This window comes from Pistacia vera, unplaced genomic scaffold, assembly GCF_008641045.1.
Source record: "Pistacia vera cultivar Batoury unplaced genomic scaffold, PisVer_v2 Contig891, whole genome shotgun sequence".
NCBI classification, from domain to species: Eukaryota; Viridiplantae; Streptophyta; class Magnoliopsida; order Sapindales; family Anacardiaceae; genus Pistacia; species Pistacia vera.
Genome location: NW_022196769.1, coordinates 93,667 through 108,470, shown reverse-complemented (window position 1 = coordinate 108,470; position 14,804 = coordinate 93,667). Strand labels below are relative to the sequence as shown.

The 14,804-nt window shown below is 36.6% G+C and overlaps 2 protein-coding genes across 3 annotated transcripts; one reads left to right on the top strand and one right to left on the bottom strand.

The window, feature by feature from the left end:
* The first annotated feature begins 4,482 nt into the window (after window positions 1–4,482).
* LOC116119523 lies at window positions 4,483–5,879 on the top strand. Of its 2 annotated transcripts, none has more exons than XM_031405465.1 (2): window positions 4,483–4,861; window positions 5,019–5,588. In XM_031405465.1, exon 1 carries the CDS (start codon window positions 4,702–4,704, stop codon window positions 4,846–4,848), a length of 147 nt encoding a protein of 48 aa, XP_031261325.1. In that variant the 5' UTR covers window positions 4,483–4,701; the 3' UTR covers window positions 4,849–4,861; window positions 5,019–5,588. The 2 variants fall into 2 exon arrangements, with proteins under 2 accessions (XP_031261325.1, XP_031261324.1); XM_031405464.1 differs by lacking the exon at window positions 5,019–5,588 and adding an exon at window positions 5,638–5,879 and having other exon boundaries at window positions 4,493–4,861.
* A 135-nt stretch (window positions 5,880–6,014) lies between these two features.
* Window positions 6,015–6,833, bottom strand: LOC116119522 (serotonin N-acetyltransferase 2, chloroplastic-like). Its single transcript, XM_031405463.1, has one exon. The coding sequence runs from the start codon at window positions 6,756–6,758 to the stop codon at window positions 6,207–6,209; it is 552 nt and encodes a 183-aa protein (XP_031261323.1). The 5' UTR covers window positions 6,759–6,833; the 3' UTR covers window positions 6,015–6,206.
* Window positions 6,834–14,804: the final 7,971 nt, after the last annotated feature.

Here is a 14,804-nt window from a genome sequence, read left to right as displayed (position 1 = left end):
AAACTGATATATCTTCAATACCCCCCCTCAAGGTGGTGAGTGATAAAGATTAAGCACTCCCATCTTGGAAAGGAAATGATGATGTAAATGACTGCCAAGAGATTTAATAAGGATATCAGCCCTCTGCTCATTACTAGGAATATATTTAGTTTGAATAAGACCAGCTTGTATCTTCTCGCGAACAATATGACAATCAATGTCAATATGTTTGGTACGTTCATGAAACATGGGATTAGAGGCTATATACAAGGCTGACTGGTTATCACAAAAAAAAGGGATAGGAGCTGAACTAGGAAAACCAATATCAGAAAATAATTGCTGGAGCCAAACAATTTCACATACAGCAGAAGCCATGGCCCTGTATTCTACCTCTGAAGAAGACCTTGAGACTATAACTTGCTTCTTAGACTTCCAAGACAAAAGAGACTTCCCAAAAAATACACAAAAACCAATAATTGATCTCCGGCTAATCAAACAGGAGGCCCAATCTGAATCACAGTAAGCATTAAGCTAATTTGTGTTATCAAATGGGAAAAATAACCCCAAACTAGGAGCATGTTTAATATACTTAACAATCTTCAAGGCAACCTACATATGAGACACCTTAGGAGCATGCATGAATTGGCTTAATAAACTAATTGAATAGCTCAAATCTGAACATGTCATACACAAGTAAAGAAGCTTTCCAATGAGTTGTTGATAAATGGTAGCATCAGGCAGTAGAGGATCCCCAGAAATAGCAAACTGATTGTCATAATCTGATGAAGTAAATTTTTGATGCTGATCAAGAGGCCTAACTCCAAATAAACCAGTAGTGGAAATCAATTCTAAAGCATACTTTCTTTGACAAACAGTGATGCCCTTAGCTGATCTTGCTACCTCTAAACCAAGGAAGTATCTTAATAGACCTAAATCTTTAAGCTTGAAATGAGAATGAAGCAATTTCTTGGTATGAGCTATCAATTCTGAACTGATGCCTGTAATTACTATATCATCTACATAGACTAAAACTACCACCATTTGAGTATGAAAAATGCTATCCTTACAAAGACCCATACAAAGAGGGCTACAAAGTGACATCAGTAAGAAGAAAAAAACAAAGAAAAAACGGAAAAAGAGAGAGAGAGAGAGAAATCATGAAAATCAAGGGTGGGGATTGTCTTTGTATGCCCCCTTTGTATGTGTCTTTGTAAAACTAGCATTGCTCTTTAAGTAACATGCTTCTTAACAAATAAAGAATAATCAGACTTAGATTGAGAGAAACCTCTTTAATGTAGTAAGCTTAAAATTCTAGGCCATGGAAGCCTGTTTTAAGCCATATAATGACTTGTTCAGTTTGCAGACAATGTTTGGGGCAGTAGGCTTATGAAATCCTTGAGGCAAAGTCATAGAAATGTCCTTAGTTAAATCTCCTTGTAAGAAAGCATTATCTACATCAAGATGATACAATGGCCAATCATAGATGGAAGTAGGAGATAAAATAGTCCTCACCATTACCATTTTCATAACAGGGGAAAATGTTACCTCATAATCAATCCCTGCTTGTTGTGTAAAACCCTTGGCTACTAATCTAGTCCTATACCTTTCTAAGGTTTCATCAGCATTATATTTCAATTTGTACACCCACTTACATCCAATTGGATGCTTACCAGGAGGCAAAGGAATCAAGGACCAGGTGTGATTATCTTTTAAGGCTTTGATCTCCTTAGACATAGCTTCAATCCAGTTACTATCTTTGGAAGGTTGAAAAAAACTGGTAGGTCTAGTCAAAGTGAACATTTTGCTAAGATAAACTTGGTATTGAGTTGAAAGATGGTCGTAGGAAAGGCAATCCGAAATTGGCTACTTGACTAGATGAGTTTGTAAGGAAGAGGGAAGTGTAGGAAAGTGAAAATCTGTAGTCCAAATGGGTGGTTTGGAGACTCTTTGTGATTTTCTTAAAGACATAGGAGGAGGTGCTCCTAGGTTGGCAGAATCAGGTGCAGGATTAAGGTTGACTGGTGTAGTAAATGAGTCTACTATAGGTGCTAAACTAGAGGACACATCTGGTTCTGTGATTGGAGTAGAGAACTGTCCAGATTGTGGATAGGGTTTAGATGAGTCAGTTTCTAAGAAAGTGTCTGAGGGAAAAACAGTCTTACTAGTAGTGGGTAATTTGAATGGAAAGATATGCTCAGAAAAGACAACATCTCTAGTAACCTAAATAGCATGTGTATCCAAATTGTACAGTAAATAACCTTTCTTTTCTAAAGAATATTCTACAAACACACATGGGGTGGATCTTGGAGAAAATTTACCCTTAGGAGGAAGAATTGTAGAATAATGAAGGAGATTTGCCAAAAAAAAATTCAAAAGGAGAAAGACCTTGCAACACTATGGTAGGAAATCTATTAATCAAATAAACGATTGTTTTAACACAATGACCCCCAAAGTGAATGTGGTAAATTTGATTGGAACTTCAATGCCCTGGCCACTTGTAAGATATGTATATGCTTTCTTTCCACAACACCATTTTGTTGTGAAGAGTAAGCACAAGAACTTTAATTGTTTTTTGAAATGACTGTTCTATCCTTTTGTAGTTAAAAATAACGGAAAAATTGGATGGCTGGGTGGGAAACTGTCGTTTTGAAACCTTTTGCGTGGGAATTTGCCATTAGGCCAAACCTTGGGTGGGAACTTGTCATTCGCCCTTGAATTTACCAGTTACTAGAACCACTATATGACTTCATTTCTTTCAATCCATTAATTGAGATCTTGCTGAAGAAGTGTAAGCACTGTTTTAAAAGCCAAACCAGACCGGTCGATCCAACTGGTTGGACCGTGAATGGGTCATGTGTCCTGTTCGAGTCATCATAAAACCCGCCATTACGCAATTAACCGTTTTAACCTATCATTGGACCGCGTGAACAGTTTTGGACCGCCGGTCCAACCTGACAGCAAGAAAAACCGGCCCAATCTGAAAAATGAAAAAAAAACCCTAATTTATCACTTTCTCCCTTTGTGCTGCGCAGTTTCTTGTTCCTCAGTTCATCTACACGCGAAAAACTCTGAAAAAATTTGAACAAAATCGCGAAAATCTGAAATCCCACACAAATCAAAACTCAATCTTGCTAAAATCGCTACCATTCCTTGTTGAAATCAAACCCATTCATTGCTAAAATCGATAGCAACTCCAGTCTCTGAAATCGCGACGACGTCTTCCTCCCTCACCGAAATCGACGACGACAGCTTCATTCCTCATCTCGTCAACGATCCAGGTAAAAAACACATTAGCCAATCTTATTTGGTTATTTTCATGACAACCATTTCAGTGGCATTGTGCTCTTTGACAACATGTCGTGTCTGCCCATTCTCATTGTTTAATCAACTCACTTCAATTTAGTCACAAAAGTGTTCTTGTAAAACTGATTCCAAAAGCATTTCAACCAAACCAAATGGGTCCTCTAAATATTCTCGATGGCCATCAACAAGGACGAAACCAAAAATTTGATTTAAAGTTGGCAAAGGGGTTCCAGTATATATTAGGTCCTAGAAGTTGCACTTAGAAGGGTTAAAGCGTAAAAGAGTTGACGAGTTATGAGTTGTGATGATCCCACATTTTGTATATTGAAATGAGTCCCCTCCATAAAGCTTTGAGAATTTTGAAAAGCACTTGATCAAAAAGAGAGGGAATTTTAGTACAAAGCATTGATGATACAAGTTGTTCAACCCCAGAATGTTCAACATTCATAGGGCTTTGTCCACCACCAACGATCCATGAAAATGATATAGGCTTTGGATGCTTATTTGGTTATTTTCTAGCTTGCACCAAATGTTTTGTTATTAATTATTATGTATTTTGTCATTTAATATATAAATACAACATCATGTTTGGATTTGGACTTTGGATTGTTGTTAAATACTAAAATTATGTTGGGATTGTTGTTGAATTTAAACTTTGAATCATGTTGGATTGTAATTAAGTTGTTATTGTCTTATTAAAAAATAAAAATCTAAAAAAAAAAAAAAATCAGGTTTTTTAAAATGTGTTGACGTCATCATGATGTGTGATAATGTCACCGGTCCAACCGATTGAACCGTGACCCGGGAAGCTGAGCGGGTTGCTCTCCGGTCCGGCTTTTAAAACAATGAGTGTAAGACCCTTTGTAAAGTTTAACAAAAACTTGTTAATGCATAAACTTAATTTTCAAGAATTAAATTAAGCAAAATGCTCACCACATTGCCTTAAAGAATAAAGAGAATTGTACGTTAATCTTAAAAAATGCTCTACATAATTAACCAAGTGTTGAAGTCAGGCATCCTTGTGGAAATTGAGCATCAATAGAATACATGTAATATCTCTCTATGGATGATAAAATAAAATAATAAATAGAAATTTAAAAGTATATCTATCTAAAGCTTTTCGTTCTTTACAGTTTACAATATCCAGAATGTGGTCTTAACGAGGCCCAAGCCCACTACGAGGACAGTAACGGTAATTTTAATCGGTCTCCATTGCCTTTCGCCTCTTGATCCTATTTCTCTCCACCGTCTTTATGTACCAGAGACTACTGCTCAATCTCTATCCCAACTTTCTACTCAACTAACCGCTTGCAACTTCAACACAATACTCGAGCTAAAAAACTCACTTCAAATTTTCCTTTCCTTACTTTCTCTAAGTCTTTTAGTCACATATTTCAGGACCATAAAAGAGGAAACATAATGCTATTCATGGGGTTAAGTGTGCAGTCTGTGTTGGATTTGGTAGTGGCAGGGATTTCTTTGATGATTGGTTTTGGCATTTTTGCTTTCATTGCTTCCATTCTATGCTCGATCGCTTTCTTGCACAACGCCAAGGCCATTTCTTGATCCATATGTGGAGGTATTGCTTCTTCTCTCTCCAAATTCACCTCCATCAACATGATATGAATGATCATTTGCTTTTTCTTTGTTAATAAGCAACTGGGTTGTTCAATAATGTTCTTATGATAGTGTTTTAGACTCTTAATTTTTTCGGTGCTGATTGTCGGTTCGTTTAGGTCCATATTCTTCGCCAACAATTGTCACTTTATTTGTAGAAACAATGGTGGGTATTAATCCGAATTTTGTTATAGGACTAAAAAAATTGCTGTGATCATGTCTTGAACTCAATTGGTTTTGGATCCTAATGTTTGTCTCAATTAGAATTTTCTATGACCAATGTATGACTTATTGAATCTAGTACATGTATTCTCCGTTAGTTTTAGTGAAATCTTTTGTCATCTTTCCTCAAGCATGTAATCAATTTTTGCTTGGGCTCTCTGACATTACTGTTATGTTGATTTTTCATCTGTCCAATCTGAATTTGAATTAGAGGTAATCATGAATACAAAGTTAGCTAAGACTATGTTTTGCAAATTTTTTGAGTCTATAAGCATTTTTCAGTTCTCAGTCTCACCCTCCTCCATACTTTCTTGTAGTGATCATGCATATTCACCACAGTACCCGTCTGTTTAAATTTCTCAGTGAAGCTTATTGTGGATTATCAGCCGTGTGATTTTCATATGCAGTGTATACTTTACATGCATTTCCTAACAATTATTTTTGTTTTCACAATATACAACATTGATTATTTAGAGAAACTAGTGACCTCAGTTTCTGATTAATTGTTTTGGGCAGGAGAACAGAAACATGGAACCGGGAGCACTTTCTTTTTGGCAGTTTGCGATGAGTAATAGTTGGAGAATTAAAATCTCCTCAATGTGATCAGCAGTGGTTTGTATTAGAAGCTGTATCAGAATGTAGAATGTAGAAAACCCTCACAGTGTTCAATAATAAAAGTATCTAAAGTTCAACTGTTTCAATCTGTCGATACAATTTTCTTTAGGCAAGTTTTGGTATTTCTGGAATTTTAGCCCCTGCATCTGCTCCAGGAACCGAAAATCCTAGGCTAGAAAATGTGCAATGGTTTAGAAAGATAATCAATCAGTTGAAACATCTCCCTTCTGTCCTAATGTACTTTTACAGATTTCAATCACACTCATTCCCACTGGTTCGACTTTGGTGTGATTTGAGCTGATGCACCAATCAACCAGTTTGAGTCACTGTTATAAACATGACCACCAAACTAACACACTTCACAAAACGAAAAGAGAGGTCAATCATGAGCCTGTCTTATTTGATTAAGATTATTGAATCACCAAAAACCAATGTTTTGAAAAATTAAAAAAGAGAGATTATGATTTCTTTTATATGTTTTTTCTAGAATAAACCATGCCTCGAATCCCATCAGGATCCGCTACAAATCCTAACGGCCTATAAAACCCCAACACTCTGGGCTCAGAATACAGTGCTATATTATATATCCCTTTGGCTAACAGCTCTTCTATCAATCTCTCCATCACGGCCTTCCCTAACCCAATCCCTTGAAACGACGGGTCCACCACCACGTCCCAAACTATTGCGTTGAACACATCGTCACCTGCCGCTCTAGCGAACGCCACCGGTTTCTGAGTCTTCTTGTACTCGATCCATAACAGAGAGTTCGTGTGTTCTAATGCCAGTCTTATTTTCTCTGGGTCCCGCCTGGGGAATCCAACGGCAACGAACACCGAGTTTAGGTGGTCGAGGTTGAGGTCGGAGATGGTACGGCGCAGAATGAAGCCACGGGATTCGAGTTCTTGGTCGGAGATGGAGAATTTGTTGATACTAGTAGTTTGAGCTGAGACGCAGACGTTTCGATTTGTTTTTTTGAGGTGGAGAGATGGGAGGGGAGTGGAGATGATGCCACGTAGGAGCATTGTTAGATTCTGTATGCTGTGTCGAGGTGAAATGAGAAAAGGGATGAATATTCCTGAAATATTAGGAGGAATACATAGAAATCTGTGGTGGTTATGGACAGTTATGAGATAAGATCAGTTGGTTGCATAGTTTGGTGGGAGGGACAGTGCCAGTGCCTACGTGTACGTTTGCGATGGCCTTAGGGAAATCAGACGGCTACAAACTGCAATATAAAAGTGTTACATTCAAAACGCTTCAACATATTGGTCATTTTACTAAGTCTTTGACAAACTAACAGTTAAAAAGGAAACCTAGAAAGTAAAAACAAAGTCGTAAGTCGTCTCAACTTTTCGGCGGCGTGAGAGTAAGCGGTAACTTTTTATATGATTGAAAACAACATTTCAGGAGAAGACTTCGTTTTCTATATTGTCTTTCATTTTGTTTTCTTGAAACTAAATTAGCCCTCAAATGGGCAATCCACTTCAATGTTCCTGGAAATTTTGGCTCTCAAACTTGTTCCTTGGATTTTGCTATCGCTCTAGTTTAGTTTCTAGCCAGCACTGCCTTGAGGACCAACGAATATTGGATCATTGTCTAGTTGCCGAAATCTGGAAGTACTAAAAGTTGGGAAAAATGTTCATTCCCATTTTGGCAGGAATACTCATCCTGCAATCCAACAACTTTGGTGGTTCGATCAAGTATTCACAAACTGGAAATGCCTTTTAAAGGAAATGTTGGTCTCTGTGGCTTTCAATTGCCCAAGGCTTGCCCTAATGATGCACCAACTTCCTCGGAGTAGAGCCAACTACTCCCAGGATAGGGGACTCACCGTCAGGTTTGTTTATGATTGAGATTTTTGTTGGATTGGTTTTGGCGGGGGAGGAATGGATCGTGAATATAATAGGACTTGCTATTAGCATTTGTTACCGTATACAATTTAGGGATTTATATAATTTAGGACTTCTCTATTAATATTAGATGTATAGATATATTACTATGTATATAGGCTAAATAATATGGATCAGTTAGGGGCTCTTTGGGTATAGCATTTGACCCATTTTTCCATGTATAGGACTTTTACGTTGATAAGAGAAAGGGGGCTGAAAGTCAGATAGCACTTTTTCCAAAACCTCTCTTCATATATTTCTTCTCTCTAGTTTCTGACATGGTATCAAGAGCAGGTTTCATTATTTGCCTGTTTTGCAATTTTTTTCCCTCTAAGGGTGTTTAGGTGTTGATTTCGGCACTATCTGTGGCTATTTTTTGGTTCTTGGGTTTCTGTCGATATCAAAAGTGGGTGTTTTGGTTCGGTTCTTGCTGTTGGCACCATCGGTTGCATTTTCCAGTTCTGGGCTCTTGTTTTCGACGCCGTCTGTGGTGTTTTATGGTATGGTCTCTTGTTTTCGGCGCCTTTAGTGTTGATTTCTTGTTAGTTGTGGCTTTCAGAGATCTCTGTTGTCGTCCATGGTTGTGCTTCTTTTCAGTGCAATAGATTTTCTGGTGCGTGTTTCTTTGTGGTTTTTTTTTTCACGGTGCAAGTTACAATTTTCTGGTGGGATATTCTCTTTGTCTCTTGATTGCATCATGTCATTTGATAAGTTGGAATCGTTCCATATTAGGTTTACTAGCAAAAATTATTCTACTTGGGAGTTTCAATTTAAATTATTTGTTAAAGGAACAGAATTGTGGAGTCTTATTGATGGGAGTGCTCCCGCACCTCAAGGTGTCGAGGCTTTATCTAAATGGGAAATTAAGGATGCTCGGGTTATGACTTGGATCCTTAGTCGGTTGAGCCTCATTGTCATGCCCCCTCCCGAGTATCCCTATCCCACCGGATCCGGGCGCTCCAGGAGACTCAGGATCCCGAAAGGAAGGTGAATGCTTTATATTAAAAAAAAACATTCATAAAACAATTCCGTTTATAGACGAAAGTGAAAAGTAGTGCATTTGCATGTTTAAGGTTTAGAAGGTGGAAATACACAAATAATTAATATAAAAGCGGGAACTGAAATCAAGTTACAAAAGAAACATAGTATCAGAGTCCACTAAAGTTTGTAAAAGATGCAGATCATCATGCGTCAAGGCCAACCTAAAGTGTAGAGTATGCTCCACACAAACCTGATCTACGATCCTGGGGGAGGAAACATAAAACAGTGAGCTGGGAAGCCCAGTGAGCGGATAATATATTTTATACGAAAATAACTTTAACTTTGAAAACATGCATGAATAATCTAGTTGTATGCCACACAACACTAATGCACTTACATGATAAAGCAACAAATAGTATATATTATTCTCGGATGCCATGAAATCACACACCACTATCATATAAAATAAATCAATTATCACCACCCTACTAGCACTTAGGGGCCTGGATCATAACTATCTAAACTAGTCTCTACCTCAGACATGAAGCTACACCACCCGCAATCTACCCTCGGGGTGGCACCATCCGCAGTCTACCCTCGGGATGGTACAAGCATCACTCGATAACCATGCTTGACCCACAGTCTACCCTCGGGGCGTCATGATATGGTATCAAATATAATCTCGCCCACAGTCTACCCTCAGGGCGTCCAAAATCCCACACCGGCCAATAACCGCCTGGTGTAATCCTGCCCAGAGCTTGTCAGGCGTCCGTCTTGTCCTAGTAGGATATCCCAATCGTTCGGTAGGACGGACCATCTCAATGCGCGCATGAAGATAAATATCAAATACTAGCTGATGTCTGGAGGGGGAATGGGTGCAGTTTCCAATCCGGGAGTCAAACATAATAATAATCATGCATCCACAATTTCATTCCAAATATGCATCATGCATGTCTTATGCATATATGAAGTATAATATGATATAAAATTCCAATAAAAAAGTATGTAATATACAAAAGTATGTTGCACCCTATATTTATCATCTATTTTTGAGGTCCCAAAGCTTCTAAACATGACAATTAACCCCCGACCTTCCAATTCATTCTACACCATTTGTTTCAAAACAAATAAAATACTCCCAATTGTAAACAAGTAAAAGAGCCCAATAGCCAATCAAATTAACCATTTCATTAATAAAAAGAAATATTCAGCAACCTTTTATTCCATGTGAACACCGTATACATACACATGCAACAAGCAACATAAAAAAAAAAATCAAATTTTCAAAGCCCCAATCTGCTGCAAAATCATCCGAACTAACCAACCACTAACACATTTCAATTATCACAACAAGATAAGATTCAAATAAACAAGTATCACACCCAAAAAGAACCAGTAGTTGGAAATAACTTAACCCGACACTTGCCAAGCACACCCCCAACTAATATAAATATACTAGCAGGGCATTATATATAGTTCCAATTTCCAGCAGCCATATTCAAAGTTAATCATGCATTTCCATTTTAAAACAAAACTAATTACACGCAAATTCCCATTCCGCAAACAATTAATTAGCTGACTTCCCACACATGCAATTACATCTTACAATGCAATTAAACAAAATTATATCATTAATACACCTTTCCAGCAACCGAAATGCACATGCAATATACCATTCAATTCATGTAAAAGCCATACCTAATTATAAGTAACATGCAACGCATAAGCACCTCTTTTTAATAGCAATTTATCCAATATTTTCATAAACATAATTTCATACTAACAATTCCAAACACATGCATGTCATGGAGATCTTCAATTTATTAGAAATTCAAAACTAAAAAACTAAAATAAAACCTCAATCAATCGGGTATGCACACGCATATGATCATTCCAACCAACACATGATTTTAAATGCAAGTTTAATAATATTCCACTCACACTTTCTCCTTTGCTTTTAACTCAAGTGCTCGGTCCTCCTATCTTCTTCACCTATTTGATCCAAAATTATTATAGGAATTAAGATCTAAACAAAGAGAAGATGAAAGATCGATTAAAAACTGTTGGAAATAACATAGAATAACATATATCCTAAAGTAATCCCAAGATCATAGTCACCATTGCAATCACATTTGTATATAAATGAACTATAATGAATTTACACAACATAAATACCTCTTCTCCTTATCTCTGAAGCAAAAATTAAACCTGGAAGAATCAACTGCGTAAAGTATCTTCTTTTTAATTTTAGAGAGAGAGCATGTTTTTTCTTTGCGTATTTGAAAGTGACAGTGAGTAACCTTTTCTAAAAAGAAAAACTTTCTTTTTATATGGGAGCGGTTCATGAGAAACTGCCTTTGGCAGTTTCCACTTCTCATGCCCCTTCATCATGGGTGGACTTATCCAAACAAGTAAAATGAAATACTAGAACTTATCCAATATCTCCCACTCACACATGATGGGACTATCTCTCTCTATGCTTCTTTAAGGTTCATACCTTAGTAAATATGTCGTGTGACCATGCATACTTCGAGAGCACATTAGTCATATATCTGTTAGGAATATATAACTTCTCGAATTGTGAAACTTAGGTTGTATGTTGTATGCAATACCCTAGATTACTTATCACATTTTTCTAACAATCTCATTTACAATAAATATCCGTTGTATTCATAATTATGTTCTATCTTTACATAAAAGTAAAACATAATTGGTCAACCAATGAATACACGTGATTATAGTGTGATAATTCAAAATCGTAATCTTCATCTTTTCTCGATTCTTGCAACTTTCATTTAACTTGCTTTCTAGAAATGTCCCAGCAGATTGAATTTATCTTAATCCTTTGATAAGACTCTAAGATAGCAATCATTAAAATGAAGTTTTCAAGGAACAGAATAGAGTAATAAGGGTATTCTATGAGATTTTATTCTTAAAAAAAAACTCAGAGTCTCATACAATGTTAAAGTTGAGATTTTGACTTTCATTACCCCTTTGGTCAATGTTTTGCACATGTGGTATGAATCATATGCTACAGCATTTCCTCCTTTCCCATGGAGTGCATGTCTCTTTTCTTGTAAATGTTGTACAGATTTTAGTTCAGACATACCTAAAGTCTAACTTGAGTTCACTTTACATACTTTTAATTCATCAGAACTCTAATCTGGCAATTAGATAGATAAAGTGATCATTTATCACTTATGGTCACATTTCATTATGACATTATTTTAATTCTAGTTTCTAGGCGATGTTAAACATTTTTAAGCTTGGCTCTCTATTATCACCTAGATAATAAGCTTAAAATCGTCTCATAACTAATAAATAAATAAATAAATATATATATATATATATATATATACTTCTTCATGTATGTTCCATAATAATCTAAATTGAGCATTGACAATATTGTTATTTAATATTGATAAGACAAATGTGAACAATTTTGGGAAATCTCAAAGTATAAGTACATTCAACACCTACGTAAGCCTAGAGATCTAACATGTCTATTGAAAGTATCTCTTGGTATAGGCTTTGTGAATGGATCTGCAACCATGTCATGCGTAGATATGTACTTCATGTTCACCTCCTTTTGTGCCACCAAGTCTCGCACAAAATTATATTTGATATCTATGTGTTTCGTTTTACCATGATATTTGGGGTCCTTAGTGTATGCTATTGCTGCTTGACTATCACAGTTTATTCTTACTGGTTCAATAGCAACATTAATTATTCCCAGATGATTCATGAACCGTCTTTACCAAACGGCTTCTTGTACTACAGCTGAAAATGCTACAAACTCAGCCTCCATTATAGATAAGGCTATGCATGATTGTTTCTTACTGCTCCAAGATATGGCCCCACCATTTAGTAAGAAAACATATCCAGAAGTAGATTTCCTTTCATCTAAATCTCATCCCCAATCAACATCGGTGTAGCCTCTCAAGTGTAAATCATTTCCTTGATAACATTATGAGTAATCAGTTGTCCCTTTTAGATATCTTAAGATTCTCTTCACTGCTTTCCAATGTGCTTATCTTGGGTCAGACTGGTATCTACTTACCAACCCAACGGCATAACAGATGTCGGCTCTAGTGCACATCATGGCGTACATGAGACTTCCAATAGCATTTGTATAAGGAACATTCTTCATTTGTTCCTTTTCTTGTGGAGTCTTCAGACACATTTTACGACTTAAAGTCTCGCCTTTCGCGATAGGGTTGTCTATGGGTTTACAATCTTGCATATGAAATCGTTCAAGAATTTTCTTAATGTATGGTTCTTGTGAAAGAGATACTAATTTTCTTGAGCGATCTCTTGAAATCTTGACTCCAAGAATATATGCAGCTTCACCCATATCTTTCATCTCAAAATGAGATGATAACCATCCTTTGATTTCATTGACAAATCCCTTATCATTTCCAGCTATAAGTATATCATCAACATATAATGATAATATAACAAATTTGTTATTGGATCTCTTTGTATATACACAATGATCTTCATTTATCATTTTGAAATCATACGACATTATCGCATTATGAAATCGAATATACCACTGTCTTGAGGACTGCTTGAGGCCATAAATTGACTTTAAAAGTCTACACACTTTGTGTTCTTGACCTTCTCTAATAAAACCTATTGGTTGATCCATATAGATTTCTTCTTGTAATTCTCCATTGAGAAAAGCAGTCTTTACATCCATTTGATGCAATTCAAGATCCATGCTAGCAACTATAGCTAGAATAAGTCGGATTGAGGTAAACCACACAACAGGTGAAAAAGTTTCTTCATAATCTATTCCTTCTTGTTGTGTATACCCCTTCGCGACTAAACGAGCTTTGTATCTTTCAATATTGCCATCAGCTTTACGCTTGATTTTGAGAACCCACTTGTTCCCAATGGCTTTGCATCCTTTCAGTAAATCAGCCAATTCCCATACTTGATTTGATTTCATAGACTCCAATTCTTCTTCCATTGCTTTCATCCATTTTTCTTTAGAAGGGCAATTAAGAGCCTCATTTACATTCCTTGGCTTTTCGTCATCTTATGGAGTAACTAGAAAAATTTTCCCCTCAATCTCAAATCGTTGACATGGAACTTGTTTCCTGTTTGATCGGCGTATTGGAGATTGATTGGTGTTACTCCCACTTGGATCAGCTATCATAGTTGGATCGCCAGTAGGGAATGATGGAGGATCTGAAACTGATTCATCAATTTCCATATTGCTCCCATTGGGATGTAGTATAACTAACTGATTATCGGCAACAGAATTGTCTTGGTATTGTGTTTCATATAGAAACAAATCTTTACCTATCTCGCCCTTCTTAGGAAAATCGGTTTCTAAGAATGTGACATCTCGTAATTCAAACTCAGTGATGCTACCACTTTCTTGTTCTCCTATGAAGACGTATCCCTTTGAATGTTCTGAATATCTTATGAAGATAAATTTCTTCCCCCTTGCACCTAATTTTCCAAATTTATGGGAAGGATAATGAACATAGGCAGCACATCCCCATGGTTTTAGGAGACTCAAATCAGGTTTCCGATTTGTCCATAACTCATATGGTGTAGTAGTAATATATTTGGATGGTACTCGATTGAGGATATATGTGGCAATCAATAAGGCATCACCCTAAAAGGTGATGGGCAAGTTTGCTTGTGCCATCATAGACCTCATCATCTCAAGTAGGGTTCTGTTTTTTCGTTCTGCAACACCATTTTGTTGCGGAGTTCTGGGAATAGTTAATTGATGTTCTATTCCCATTTTATCACAAAAATTTCTGAACTGATCAGATAAATATTCACGTCCTCGATCGGTTCGTAGAACTTTTATCTTTTTATCTAATTGATTCTCAACTAAGTTTTTAAACTTCTGAAAGCATTCTAAAGCTTCTGATTTTGGAGAAATCAAGAAAACATAACATATCGAGTGAAATCATCTATAAATGTGATGAAATACACAGCCCCATGTCTAGCCCTCACATTCATTGGACCACATATGTCAGAATGAATTAGTTGCAATGGAACTTCAGCTCTTATCGCTTTTCCAAATGGTTTTCTTGCTGTTTTTCCAGCTAGGCAATGTTCACAAGTAGTCAAGTCTACTTTTGTTAAGGATCCTAACAAGCCTTCTCTTGCTAGTATATTCATTCGTTGTTGGCCAATATGGCCAAGCCTTGCATGACATACATTCACATC